Here is a 14,978-nt window from a genome sequence, read left to right on the forward strand (position 1 = left end):
TTAACTATGCACTCAAAAAATGAATTAGAGTTTTAAGATTCTTTCAAAGGGGTTCTATTTTGTGTCTTCTACCTACTGAAGTCCTGGTCCTCCTCACTCTTCCTTCCTGGACTTCCCAGCTTGCTGAAATTAATGGAAGATTTTTGCCTTTATTTGCATACATTTTTTAGGAAGAAGCAGAAACAGATGAGAATGATTTGCAGGGCTGCTTCCCTAGCTAATAATAAAATCTCAGCAGAGATCTGCTAATTAAGTTTTTTGAGGAAGGGAGTTGCTGAGAGTCAGAAATAGAAGGATGGCTTTCAAGCCTTTTTTTTCTGATCTTTTAGAAATTTTTCTAATGCCTTTAATGTCTCTCTCAGGAGTTCAGTGAGCAGTTTGAAGTTTCCCAGCTGTATGAATGCAACTGGATTGTGGTGAATTGTTCAACTCCAGCCAATTACTTTCATGTCCTCAGAAGACAGATCTTGCTGCCATTCAGAAAACCGGTAAAGTTACTGTAATGGACTTGATTACTGTCAGTGTATTAACCCTCACATAAAGAGAGGTCTTTGTTTGCATATAACATCCTGCTGAAAAGAATAACAATCACTGATGAAAGACCTTAATTGAACACAGGTCAAAGTCACTGATTGGATGGAATGAAACTCAGCTCTGACTTAGTAGGGTTCTAAAACCTGATTTTCAGCTTTGTTTCCTTCTGGCTGTGCAGACCTTCAGATGAGCTTGTCAAGACACTATGTAGCTAACAGGTTGCATAACTATAATCCGCACGTCTAATTGTTGGAACTTCAAAAACTTAAGATGCAGCTGTTGGATGTTTCACTGGTTCATAGCCTGCAATTTGATTTTGTTCTCAAAGAGAAGCATGAGCAATGGTTTTTGAGAACCTTTAAAGGCCGTGGACTACCCAAATCTTTTGAATAATTTTGAAACTTCCTAGGCTTTCAAAACAGGAAAAATATTTTACTGTGTTTGCTATTCACATTAATTTGCTCTCTAGCATATTCAGTTTGAGGGTTTTGTATGAACAATGTTACAAATGTTACATGTAATAATGCAGATAAAGCAGCTCCTGAGTGCTGGAAAAATTTCTGTTTTACAGCTGATTATTTTGACACCCAAGTCACTGCTGAGGCATCCAGAAGCTAAATCAAGTTTTGATGAAATGGTGTCTGGTAGGTCACCTTAAAGTATTATGGACAAATAATTAGCTATATCAAGTTGCTCGTCAGACTATGAATAATCTGCTCTGAAGAGTTTGCCTTTTCCTTTGGCATAATTTCTGTGGAGCTGCTGTAGTGAGATCTAGCACGGGCTTTTGCTGAAAAGTCTGCTTTCAAGTATGGATTCTTAATTTCAACAGGCTTATCTTGTAACCAACCATTTATCTTCAAGGCAGCGGAAAGCGCATTCCCTTCTCTGCAGGGATGTTCCTCTCAACATGCTATTAGGTCCCTCCACATTTTTTGTCTTCATATAAAAATCAAATTGTTCTTTGTACCACCCCCGCCAGATGTGAGGGATAGGTAGTAATCACATTGTGCCCACCGGGAAGAATGAGGGGCCCATTTCTTCTACAATACTCCGTTCTGGGACTGCCATGTCACACCAGTGATCTAAAGTGAGATCAGTGTGTTCAGAGCTGTAGGCTACCATCTTAGCTGCTGTTGGCATGCCATCAGCACCAAGAGATGTGTAGTGACTGCAGAGGTAATACCAAAACCTGGAGTGATTTGACTAGCCGTGCACTGGTTAGAACGTGTTAGAGTGGCATGAGGAAATGCAGTGAGATGTAGTGAGCAAGCGATTAAAGCAATTGCTGAGAGAGAGGGAGTGTGCCTAGGTGTGGGGGTCTGTCTCCAGTTCTAGCGGGTGTCTTGACTGCTGTCAGAAAAAAATAACTGCTCCGTTTTTTAAAAGCAAGTTACAGTGTATAAGCATGCTTAAATATTGCATTATCTCCTTTTTTGTAGGTGAGTGAAGTTTGCTTCTCAAGCAAAGACATTTGCTAGTTTGATTACTGTTTAAAAGCTCTGTAGAATGAGTCAGATTAGAAATTCTGTAGGGATTATGATTTGTCACTCTGTCTTGGGAGTCCCCTCTACTTTAGGCTAACCTTCAATAGTGGCCAAAGTCCTAATTAACATTGAATTTGGACACACTTCCATGTTCCTGCCGAAGAGGACAGCAAGTAGTAAAGTATTGATGACTGTCAGCGAACTCTTTTTGCTCTGGTTTTTAACAGAAAGCTGAGAAGGAGAGGGATGCTGACTCCAGCTGACCCAATGAAGCGCAGATGCAGTCTTTTTTAATGATGAATTCTGCTGTTCAGTGAGACAGGATAATTCTGACATAAATCAGTTCCTCTTTCATATGTTTGTGCTGCTGCTTTTCTCCCCCCAAGATAAACGGTTCAAACAGGAGCTTATTCTCCTGGTAAGTGGGTGTGCTGATTCAGACTGGGAGGTCATGCCACTGTCTGCCACCCTGCAGTTGGTTAATGTGGGAATAGTTCTAATCAATCATATAAGAGAGCAAAGAAAAGGATCTTTCAGACCATCAAGGCCCTTTTCCAGTTTCATGTATCCCAAGCAAATTGTTCTCCTGAGAGATGATATCACCGGGGAAAAGATGTCTAGCAGTGAGGATATGCATCTGAAATTGTATCTTGTCACTTATACATACGGCTCAGAGCTATGCTAATTCTTCCTTTGGCTAATGCTGTTTTAGCTCTCAAACAGAGGTTTAAATCACATAAATATATGGCAGTAATGTGTGTGCTTGTGTAAATATTTCTGGAGTTGCCAGATTTAGTTGCATTATGAATATGTGCTATGCTTTTTTATAAAAATGTTCTAAAATTTTCTAAGCCTATATTAGTATTACACGGTTGAGATAATCTTGGAAAGAAGAAACTCAATTTCAGATAATTTCTCTGAAAAAAAAAACTGTAAGCAAAGGTGAGCTATCCGATCAATTTAAAATTAAACCTGTAATGCACAACACGAAGCTAAAAAAGAATCCACTGTTAATATGTTTACGTCTGTTAAGTGTGAAAGAGTGGATCATTGACAGTCATTTAACTTCTTGAAACTAAACTGCTGCAAGTAGGGCTAGAGAGGCAGCAGAACCCCGTGACCATTGCAACCTGCTGGTTGCTCAGTAAAGGACTGTTTCCTGGGCTGCTTTATTACAATGTCAGTTCCACTGGGAACGCTTTTCTAATTTGTGCTCTAACTAGGTACCACTTTCCAACGGGTGATTCCTGAGAATGGGCTGGCAGCTCATGCACCCCATGAGGTCAAGCGAGTGATTTTCTGCACGGGAAAAGTGTACTATGATCTTGTGAAAGAGAGAAAGAATCAAGACCTGGAGAAACAAGTAGCTATAACCAGACTTGAACAGGTGAGCTCCCTGATCATCCTGAAAGATGGGGAGACTTTCAGCAAGGGGTTCCCATGCTTTTAAATGGACATCACTTGTCAGAAAGGATGGCGATAGCATTTTTAGAGCGCTTTGCATCTTACAAGACATGGCCATGTGGGGAGGGAACACATCAATAATATCCTGGACAATGAGATCCAGAAAGCTTGATGTCTTTTCCAGAATGACATAACAAAGTGAAGGTTACAGTATGGTGGCCCCTAAATTTGTATATCAAATATGCTAGGTTTAAATGTTGTGAATAGCACATTTTGCAGCTATAGTGTCATTCACTAATTAAGGACTTGTATTGTCACAGCTACTTTGCTAGAAAAACTGTGCAAAATGCAGGAGATCTGGACAATGACCTACTTCTGTTCATACTGGTGCAACTATAAAATATGTGTGTATTAATTTCTGGCAGCAAGAAATCAATTAAAGAAATATGACTCACCTTAGGTACTAAATGGTTAATTACAATGGTTGGTTGTAATACCCAATAGGTAAAAGGCTTTCCTACCAGGGGCTAACACCATGTAAGAGAAAGCTTTCCCAGTTAATATGCTGTCGTTCCAGATCTCACCGTTCCCTTTTGACCTGCTGAAAGAGGAACTTGAGAAGTATCCAAGTGCTGATCTAGTTTGGTGTCAGGAGGAACACAAAAACAGTGGATATTATGATTATGTCAAACCTCGTTTCCGCACTATTGTGAACCACACTCGACCTATATGGTATGAGACTTTAAACAATTGTTCTATCTCCTGGGCTGATTTGTTTCCTTTTAAATTTTCTTGGTTTGGGTTTTTTTTTCCTTTTAAATTCATTTCTGATTTGAGGATACTGTTCATAAGGAAGTCGGGTTCTTCACAAATCAAAACCTCTGAGTTTGGGTTCTTGGGTGAAGGAGGGAAAAGTCTAGATGACTATTTCTCAAATACACCATGTATATCTTGCTCCTCCTTGCAGTTCTAAAAGAAAACCCGTACCAACTAGCTCTGTATTTATTGCCACTTAGCACAGCACTTAGCCATCCTGGATTTTTGTCTTGTTGTCTGAGATTCTGTCTTTTTTCAGAATTTCACTCTAAATATTAGATATCTGGAGGAAACAGTTGTTGTAAGAGCTCAGTCTGGGTACCTTGGCATTTATTTTAGATGATTGACTCTAGGATCTGCCCATGCAGCTGTCGAAGGAATGAGTGTCTTCATTGCCGAAAGCAAGTTAATCTAATTATGAGACAGTGTAGCTGGCTGCCCTGGGAGGGATGGAGGAGAAGAAACAGCCTAATATTGACGGGAGGGTGAAAAGAGGGGGAAGCTGACCAGAAGGTGTAACTGATGGCGCAACTTAGATTGATTTTTATTTAAGAAAGATTGATGATTAAATGTCCAAATCTACCAAGCTGACTTGAATGCGTTTAGCAACATGTTCTCATGCTTGTTAGTGTCAAAATAGTCTCTCTTCTCACCTCATTCGTCTGCCCAATTCTTTTTGTCACAAAGGTATGTTGGCCGAGAGCCTGCTGCTGCAGCTGCCACAGGCAACAAGAACACGCATCTGGTGTCGCTCAGAAGGTTCTTGGATACAGCTTTCAACCTGGAGGCCTTTGAGGGAAAGACATTCTAACTGCAGGGCACCGACCCATCTCTGACTAGTAGTCTCTCAAATCACTGCATCCAAAAGAAGACAAAAAAGTGGGAAAAATACTGGAAATTATGTATTTTTGCTTTAGCAGATAAAACGATCCAGCAGCTGACTTCAGTAATCTGCACCTTGCTCCCCAGTTTGTAAGGGGGAAAAAAAATTCCAACTTAGCTTCCACCATTTTTTCATCACTTGTCTATTTAGATTGGGACGTTTTTGGCACAAGGAGAGTCTCCTATCTGACGATGCAGTGTCTGGCTCAGTGAGGCTCCAATCTCAGTCTGTGGGCACTGTCTAATTACTGTAAGTAGAGCAGGCATGGACAGCATGATAGTTATGCACATCCCTGAAAAAGAAGAGAGGACTTTTATGAGTCACTAAGGATACAAGATGGATTGTTACAAGGAAAATGGTTGGCAGTTATTTCTGGATATATTGGAGATGAGTAATGAAACCCAAAAGCGAAGAGTTGATAGATGACTTTGGTAGAGAAATGTACTGGCCGTGGTTGTTGGAAGGAGATGGTAAGGTAGCCTGGTGATGTGAGGAGGAGGCTGGAAATAGAGAGTCAGAGTACAAAGTTGCCAAACGATGGGTGATAACAGAAGTGGTGTGGACCACTTAGGTGTAAGGTGGAGGAGGGTGATGAAGGCAGAACTAAAAGGGACCAGGAAAAGTTTTGTTGGGGGTAGTTGAGGAGGGACGAAGTCTACACAGGACCACAGCTGACAGAGCAGTGGGTGATCAGCAGGAGAATTCAGCATCAGATGACTTCAAAAGTACGAGGTGACAGCACCAATTGCTCCCACTCCCTGGGCTGCCTGCTTTGATGCTCTGTGGTTTTAGGGAACTGAGGGGTCCTGTGAACATCCTCATTGTGGATGCACACTCTTTCCCTCACCAGACTACTAGGATCTGCTTTTCTCTGACCTGGTGGCATCCTTAAAAAGATTGTGTTTCGATGAGAAATCTGTGTTTGTGCAACAAGTAGTGGGTTCTCTGTAATCCCTGCCTCACCTCTCTGTGCTGATATTAATTCAACTCCGAAGTGGCAATTGCTGATTTAATCACCCTTTTTTATGTTAAGAGGAAAGTGGGCAAGCAACAGTTGCTGATTGACCAAAGGCACCTGCTGTAGTTTTGTACAAGCAGTAATTGATTTTTTTTGTCCCTTGTGTTTACTTGTCAGTTAGGATATCAATTGCCACGTACTTTCAGTATGGACATAAAAGCGAACTGCCTCTAAGAGCTCTGGCTCTGTGTAAGGCGGCTGATGTACAGCAGGGAACTTCTCGGGAGACAGTGCTGGGCTTCCCGGGCAGCAGTGCAGCAGGGTGGTCTCAGAGTGCCGCTGCTTGAGCCTCCTCCACAGTGCTAGCAGGCAGGTGGGCACAGCGGTCCTCTCCCCTCTTAACAGAAGAGCTTTTGTTGTCAGAAGTCACGTTTCCTCTGCCCCAGGAGAACTTGGGTCTGGGTGAGCCTTGTGACTGCAGGTTTCTGCAGCACTAGACTATGTGGTGGCAGGAGACCCCTTCTTTCTGCTGGCTGGCAGAGGGAACTGCTCAATTAAGAGAGTAAGTGGTGTAGTATGCAGAGGAATGGGCATGCCTGTGTTGAAGCGGGAAGCAGTAACGAGCTGCAGAAGGGCCCTGTGCCCCGCTGTGCCTGGAGGGTTACGGTAGATCTGCTGATACGTCATAACAAGTGACTGGAAAACACATAGATGAGACTTCACCCCCATCTCCAATACCCTGTCCTGAATTCCCTGTTCCTGTGCTCCTGGGACATAGCTGTGTTCTTGGCAGTAAGTTTTACCCTGCTGCTGCTCTACCGGCTGTGACATAATAAGGCTTGACAGTTTATGCCCGATTCTGAGAGTCGAGTGGTGCTGGAAAGCTTCTTGCCTCATCAAAATAAAAAGCTGTATTAAAAACTTCTAGCTACAATCAGGTACTACTTGTCCAAGCAGGTTACCAGGAGGGGATATGTGTGCCTTATGCTGTCCCTTTATTTGGCCTGGAGACAACATGATGGTGAAAAAAATAATCCTTCTGTCAGAGCATAAAATTGATGTGCTAAGGTACTTACCATGGGCCTCAGAACCAAACTGAGTCTAATGTTCGTGAAACTCAGTAGCATCCTTTCAAATCAGGCTGGTTGCCTTGGGCTTTTTCTCTTATTGAAACAGTGAAACTAATTCAGTCCTTTGAAACCTAATGAACTTGGGAAGCACTGCAGTTGACAGCAGCAAGGATTGTCTTCTGTCCATTTCTACAGCTCAAAACATTAAGCTGATAGGCAGTAACCATCACCCGAAGTATTTTAATGCTTTTATGAATGTTTGTTTCTGTGGCAAGAATTGAGTGCAGCTAAATATTGCTGGCACCATTTATTGTATTCTCAGTTTGCATAAGGCAGGTCAGTGCTGCATGAAATATGATAAATGCACTTGTGCCACAGTATATGCAGAGGTAAAAAACAAAATTAACATAGAAATGTAAGTGGTAAATGACAGGTTTCCATTTTCATTGTGTATTGTAGATTGTGGCATAATAGTTGCATAAAAATTCCATCAAAGAATGTAAAAACCAGTAAAATAAAAATATGTAAGAATGAAATTCTCTGTTATGGCTGTTCTTTTTGACAGTTTCTCCTTTGAGTGCTGGCATTAGCATCCCATTCGTAAGAGCGCTAGGGCAGCTCATTTTCCCATTTTCTGTTTGTTTCCTCAGTAGTGGTTTGTTTAAATATAGTAGCAGCGAGAGAGACAGCATTTGGACTAGAAAAAGATAATTATTCAAAACCATTGGGTTAAAAGTAGTAATAGCATTGAGGTTATATTAGAATATTTTGTTTTATTCTGTCCTAATTTTTTAAGGTAATAAGTGAACACATTTTGATTTCAAGCAGAATTTTTAAAATACTGGAACTAGGCTGGAATTAACTTCTCTAATTTCTAAACACTGGAATTAATTTCTCTAAACATGTTGGCTCAACATGTGTTTCTACTGCATTACTTTTCCTGTTGCCTGCACTTTCAGATAGTAAATGTTCAAAAGCTACTAAAGCCTTATAAATTGCTAAATACATAGATTATACTTATTTGCAGAATTCTGCTGCTTTTCTTCAATGAGGCCCCTGGAATAAAAAACTCTTACAGAGAGTTCTTAAATTGATGCACGTTAAATGGGTGCGTTACCAACAACGAATGCAAGTTTCTGTAATGGCAGCTTTAAACCAGGTTAAGAATATCTCTGTGATCTCACAGAAAACAAATACTTTGTTAGAACTGGCTGACAAGTTAAATACTTCTTACGTACTAAATAGCAATCAGATAATCTTTGTAGAGTGTCTGAAAAGGACCGAAGCTCCTTCTGCAGGTAGTGTGCACTGAAATTCAAATCACAGCTTTGTGACTCAGAAGGAAGAAACAGCAAATGTTAGAATCGATTTAATTCATCGTGTTTGCGGTGAGATACCACATCATGCATGCCCGCAACAGCAAAAGACTTGCTAAGACAGCTTCTGTCACAGAATTATTTTTGTTTCCTAGTAGCTTCCTGACAAACTGCGCTAGCAGCAGGGGTGTGCTTGGTGGAAACCTTTGCCCTGCCCATGGTACAGTTGGCATCAGTCTGCAGAGCGAAGGAGTAACCTGTTCTCTGGAAAGGGAACCATTCTGCTTGTTCTAGGAGGTAAAAATTAATGCAAGGGACTAGACAAGAAACAGGAATGAGTACGCATTGTTTGAACCAAGTGGATGAAAGTGTGTGTGTTGGGGTGGTGGTGTTTGTTTCTCTTTTGTTGGAGTTGGGTTGGGTTTTTTTTTAAGAACTCCTTGGCTGGCCTGTCTGGCCGCTGTCTTAAGAGCTCTGGTAGCTCTTCCCTTGGTGCACAAACAGCAGACCAGGTGCCTTTGATACAGAGTTGGGAATAAGCCCTGCTGCTGATAACAAAACAAAAACTTCGAAACCTCTGCTCTACACACACGTGTGCGCGCACGCACAAAAAAAAGTGTCAAAAAAGATCAGTCTTCTTGATTGCTGTTAACTCCATGCAGGTGTCACAGACTATTGTTGCTCACTGTAGCTTTCTGCCAGTGGTACATGAAATAGAGGTGCACTAAAAGAAAATCCCTAAAAGCAGGTGAAATATCTTTGTAAAGTTAACAAGTCTGGTCAAAGATGGAGGAAAAAAAATAAGTCTCCTATTGTCTTGTGTGTTGGTTTGGTGAATTCAGTATGTTTTAATTTTACAGGCAGCCGCTCAGGTTGGTGCTGGGCCGTGGGGTCTGCCAGAGCACCTGCCAGGCTAATGAGTTACCCAGCACAGGTGACTGCTTAATTATGGCTGGTGGGGGTGGCCAAGCAAATGCTGCCTGTGGTTAACTCATTAAAAGCCGTGGGTTTAGTCCCAGCTGGCCCATCACGTATCTCCTTGGCATCACCTTGTTTTCCCCAGAGCGGAGGGCTGTGGCTGGGCCCTGGCACCTGCAGCGCTCCCTGCGTGGGCCTCTGTGGCACATTGCTGGCTGTTCCTGCTGGAGGAAGGACAGGAGTTACGGAGTTAAACCGCAGCAAAGGAGGCTGAGGGTGGCTGCTGGGAAAGGCTCCAGAGGGAAAGGCGGCCGTAGGCTCCCAGCTGCTTTCTATGGACAGGTAAGAGACATGGCTGCTGGGGAACTGGGCACGAGTGCCTCACCCTGCCCTCGGGGTGAGAGGGACGCTGCTCTTCGAATTATTACCAGAGCTTCTGAGGACTGCAAGGCCTAGAGAAAACCTCACAGTGTGGCTGGGGATTTCTGATGGAAACAACTGGTAAAAGCTGCTGAGGATGTATAATTACTGCCATTTGCAGCGCAAGTATGAGGTTTCTTTGGAAAAGCTGAGGAACCCTTTGAGTGAAAGATGGGAGAGAAATGCTTGTTTTGTTAAAAAAAAAAAAAAGAACCACAACAAAACAAACCCTTTAAAAATCCTTTTTCCTTCTGTGGGTGGAGGTGAGGAATGACGTGCGGGCTGCAGCCGCCGTCCCCAGGCAGGGTCTGCTGGGCGGGACAGGCACTGGGCGCTGCTCTTCCCGCGTCCTGTGGGCAAGCGCGCAGGTCCGGGAGCTTTGATCAGTACCTGTCGTACAACCTTGCTGTGCTGATGAGAGCATGGGCTGCTACAGTACACCAAAAAAATCCCTGCAGATAAGGGTAATTTTGTGTGTATCTTTCCCATTATTCTTGGGGAGTAAAAGTCACTGAGTAGAGTAACTCCAACATGAAGCTTTAAATGGCAGAAGGCATTCAAGGTTTCTATTAGTTCTGATCAAAAAGTTTTGGGTATTTTTTTTTTGTTCCCTTTGGTCAATTAGTAGTTCTGCAAAGTCCAATTGTGTAGCAAGAGGAGTCTTGATTTGATGGGCTCTACTGATTAAAAAATGATCGCCGAAAGGTTTTTATTCATGTTTATGCAGAACAAGGACAGGGATTAAGTGGGTACATTTTCTTAATCATCAGTGTAAGGTATCAGGAAACAGCATGCAGGCTGAAATAGAAATTCAGCATACTTGCGAGAAGGTGAATATTGCCTCTTTACTAATTCTTGCCTTTATATTTTTTAAGCATTGAAACCATTTCTGATTGTAGATACTTCTCAACTCTTATTTCAGATTGTGCTTTTCTTAATGCTATTATTTAAAACATAGCCTAATATCCAAAAGGAATAAAAGAACCAAAGGAAAAAATATTGAGGAAAAATAATATTTTAGAGATTTATTAGCTTTGATTGAAAATGTTCCACAGAGTTCTTAAAAGTTTTCAATTATTAATAAGCACACCAGACAGTTCCTTTGTGATATTTAAGCGATGCTGTCATTAATGGTAAATGGAGATCTAATTTGTTTAGAGGGGAAAACAGTTGTAGTCATCACTAAAGATGCTGCGTGAAACACTGAAATAGAATTTCTGTTGTGGAAATCTTTACTTCCTATTCAATAGCCCATAGCTGTCTGCACAGGGACTTGGCTGAAGGGTGGTGGTGTTGCCTGGGAAGTGTACTGGACTCACAGATCCCTCCCTGCACCTGTGGTGCTACCCAGGACAAAGTGCAGGTTGTGTTAGAAGGTGCCTGAAAACGCACCCCGGTATCCTCTGCCTGGGGCTTGGCTGTGCCGTAGAGGAGAGCTCGGTGCTTCTCGCCGGTCCCCCAGACTGGCCTCGCCCAGGTTGCGAGGTCACTCCGGCAGTGACCCTTGGGTGGTCTTGCTGGGGTTTCCAGCAAAGCTCCTGTGTCTGTAGCGAGTCAGTTCCACAGGAGAGGCCTGAAATAAATGTGAACCATCACTGTGTGCTGGCCAGGACTTTGCAAGGGTAAGCTTAATTAGTAAAAAGCAAAACACATTTGAAGAAAGAGTATGTTTCTCCTCATTTGAGGAAAGAGTGTATTTCCCCAACGAGTGTCTCCGCTGCTGCGGATAAAATAGGATAAAATAAAATCGTCCAATACAGAACATGACAAAATGATGGTACATAATTCCCCGTGACTAGAAATAAACATTTAACAAACTGCTCCCGATAGGCTTGCTAAAGCTGAAATATTTATTACTATATGTTAATTACAGGGTTTAAGCAGTACTTGAGTAATTTAAAGGGATTGGCTTTATCTTGCCTTCAAGAATCTTTATGTGATTAAATCCTTCATCAGTTTTCTTTGTGCTAGAGCGGTTTGCACAAACATCCTTAACTGAACAGTGTTTGCAATGTTAAGTTGTATGGGATGAGTAGTGAACAGTTTTCTTCATGAATTTCATGGCCCAAGAAAAATCAAATTCCATCAGAATTAATATTTTTGGATGTGGACTGAAACACAATAACTTTTCAAGTCTAGAAAAATATTACTAATATAGTAGAGTTCTGTCTTACCCCTGGGATATTAGTCTCTGACACTAACAATCGTTTTTGCAGAAGTCTGTGTGTACTTTTTTTGGGGGTGCGTTATACGAGAGAACTACAGATACATAAAGTACACCATGTAAATTGTCTTCCTTCTGCTCAGCAGCCTAAGATATCAAAAGAACTGTAAATATTTTGCACCTTTACATCTTAAATACTGTTTTGTGCCAGCAGATTTTGCACAAAATTACTTTGAGGAACTTATCAGAACTTCAAACTATTGTTGACAAAACTTTGTTGTCTTCGAGATGATGAAGAGCTGAAGCTTCGTGTTGCTTTGGGACTCTTCATTGCAACAACCTACTGCCCATTCAGAAGGAAAGATAAACAGAAATAAAGCAGCTTAATCTCCGGTGATTCTAAATGGTTCCTAGTTACGCTCTTAGATAATTAACTTCTCCTGTGATGTGCTCATTTAATAGATACCTGGTCATATGTGACCATGTTTATTTAATGTGCTCTGCAATATTTATCCCACAATACACCTTTCTCATTATAAACCAGGCATTTTAAAATTTATTTACACACACACACATATTCTGAAGCTGTTGCTCAGACAAAACTACAGGCTTCAGGAAAATATATCTCAGTATACACGCCAGTATATGACTGCACATAAATAGCTTCTGCAGGGACTGTCAGCAAAAGAAAATATAAATCTGGTATTTTTCCTTCTCTTCAGCATCACTGTTCTGATATTTATGTGCGTTAAAAAATTAGGGACAGGCCACATGAAGTGGGATTATTTTTGCTTTCTTGCTTTTTTCCCTTAGGCCTTTATCACAGCCCTCAGGCCCCTCATTAGACTTATCAGTAAAACTGTGTTTTTCATACTAAGCACAATATTGCGCAGCTCGTGAGCGCAATAGATTTACGAAGTTCTGCATAACTTTGTTGTACCCATCTCTGTAACAAAGCCCAAAGGGAAGTAAACAGAGCTCTCTGTAGCATATTCTGTTCTTCAGAATTAACTCCAACGCCTACGGCAAAGACCACTAACTTGTAATATTTCTGGCTATACTTTATACGACCTTGGTGGGTGCCTTCCTGGGTACATTTACATATACACCTTACGCAGGTATGCGAGCAAATATTTATGGGTCTGAAGAGTGCCTATGTGTGGGTGCAGAACAACCCTGTCTTTCCTTAAAACCGCCTTACAGAACTGATCAAACCCGAAAGTTGTAGCAAGGGAATGGCCACGTTTCAGATTCGTCTTAAATTAGTAATGCATCTTGTCTCTCACTTGAATGAACCCCTACTGAGTTATGAGCCTTGTAAATAAGTGCCTTGACAGAGCAGAAGAAGCCTGCATGTATTCTCTTGGGCTGTTTTCCTCTCATCACACTTGCGGGCATTGAGAGGGAATGTTCTCAACACTTTAAACAAAAATGCCTTAAAATACCAAAAGAAATCTGGACAGTTTAAGGCAACCGTTAAAGACAGAAGTATCGCTTTGTTCCCTCCCTTTTAAGCTGAAAAAAAGAAATTATTCTAATAAAAAAGAACTTAATGGAATAAAGCACTTCCCTGCACTAATTGTGGGCTGCCAGACAACTAGCTGTACAGCACTTTTTACTGCAGAATTGGAAAATGCTTTGTGGAACACAAGATCTCTGTGACTCCAGGCTGTTATCTCCATTTCAGATGAGGGGGATGGAGGAGTCATTTCCTACGGACTGCAAAGTGATTCTGTCACAGACTTTCTCTTAATATGTAAAAACGATGCGCAGAAGTTCTTAGTGCTGCCATGTCTAATAGCGTGTTACTGGATGGCCAATATGCAAAATGAACAGGAAGGAAATTTAACTATGTATCACTGATATTTAACCCCCCCCCCCCCCCCCCAACTATTCAAATAATTCAACTTTGTTCCTCTAATGAAGCTTAAACTGTTTTCTGAGAGCCGTGCCGATATCGGCTTATGTTGCTTTATTTTCCCAAGTACACAATCAGAAGTGCACACATGGGAAGCTGATGATTACCATCGTACAGTCACTTTAAAACAAGCAGAACATGTCTGAGAATAAATCGGATCTTTTCAACTCTTCTCAGGTGTCTGTAGGGAGTGATTTCCCTCCCATGCATCGCTTCCATCTCCACAAAAGACCTCCTAGGCCTCCGCAGGATTTTTTGATCAGACTGGCCACCATAAGAGCGCACATCTCTCCGAGCAATACCTGTGCTGCTTTTGCATTAGGCTTCTGAGAATGAGCTACTTGAACATTAAGTGGCTGCTGTCTTTAATATTATAACATATGGGATAAACACCTACAACTCTTGTAAGGGGAAATGTTGCAATATATGGCTGGTGCAGCCACTGGGAGGGATGGCCAAGAGCAAAATCTTCCTGTTTGCTGAGAGTGTAAAGAGCATGTCAGTAGCGTGTGGGATAGTGCCAGCTTGCTCCTTCTGAAATGTGCTCCTCGTATGAGGAGGAAGCTGCTTCTCTTTTAATGTTGTTGTTTGCAGCCAAACACCAAAAGAGTACCTAGATTAGGAGCCCAGAGATCCTACGGTCTATACTCAGTAGAGAAGTGGAGATGCCTCTCTCCATCAGTTACGGAAGTAGCCTCGGGCAAGCCAGCTCCTAAACAAAGTGCTTCAGTAAAGTGCCTGCATTTCAAGGTGACAAACCTGGTCTTTGGAGGTGCTGTCTGCAAGGGGGAGCGGACGGGGTCCCACACAGCCGCGCAGCCGGTGCTTAGTGCGGTTGTTTTCACCTTTTTTTAACATATCGAGTGTTGTTAATTTGTTTCTTGATAGCTAACGATTTTTGTATTTTCCCTCCCCTTTTGAAGAAATTAGTGGAAAAATAGTCAGATTTTTGGAGCCATTTGCAAAACATAAGGAAACGCGTGTGATAGAGGTTAATCATGTTATAAGAGATTGTTACTCTAAAAGGCGAACTATTTTAGTTATATTGTGTTATTGTGCCATTAGTCCCATTTGACTGCCAACTGTGCCG

General features: G+C 41.8%; 1 protein-coding gene across 1 annotated transcript in view; it reads left to right on the forward strand.

Annotated features, from left to right (window-relative positions):
• OGDHL (oxoglutarate dehydrogenase L) overlaps window positions 1-7,688 on the forward strand; it is a 55,175-nt gene extending 47,487 nt beyond the window's left edge. The window contains exons 19-23 of the mRNA XM_064464844.1: window positions 363-488; window positions 1,106-1,178; window positions 3,245-3,408; window positions 4,003-4,157; window positions 4,929-7,688. Of these exons, the coding sequence (XP_064320914.1) occupies window positions 363-488; window positions 1,106-1,178; window positions 3,245-3,408; window positions 4,003-4,157; window positions 4,929-5,052 (642 nt within the window). The 3' untranslated portion in view covers window positions 5,053-7,688. The remainder of the gene's footprint in view (window positions 1-362; window positions 489-1,105; window positions 1,179-3,244; window positions 3,409-4,002; window positions 4,158-4,928) is intronic.
• Window positions 7,689-14,978: the final 7,290 nt, after the last annotated feature.

Source organism: Phalacrocorax carbo, chromosome 13 (genome assembly GCF_963921805.1).
Source record: "Phalacrocorax carbo chromosome 13, bPhaCar2.1, whole genome shotgun sequence".
Classification (NCBI taxonomy): Eukaryota; Metazoa; Chordata; class Aves; order Suliformes; family Phalacrocoracidae; genus Phalacrocorax; species Phalacrocorax carbo.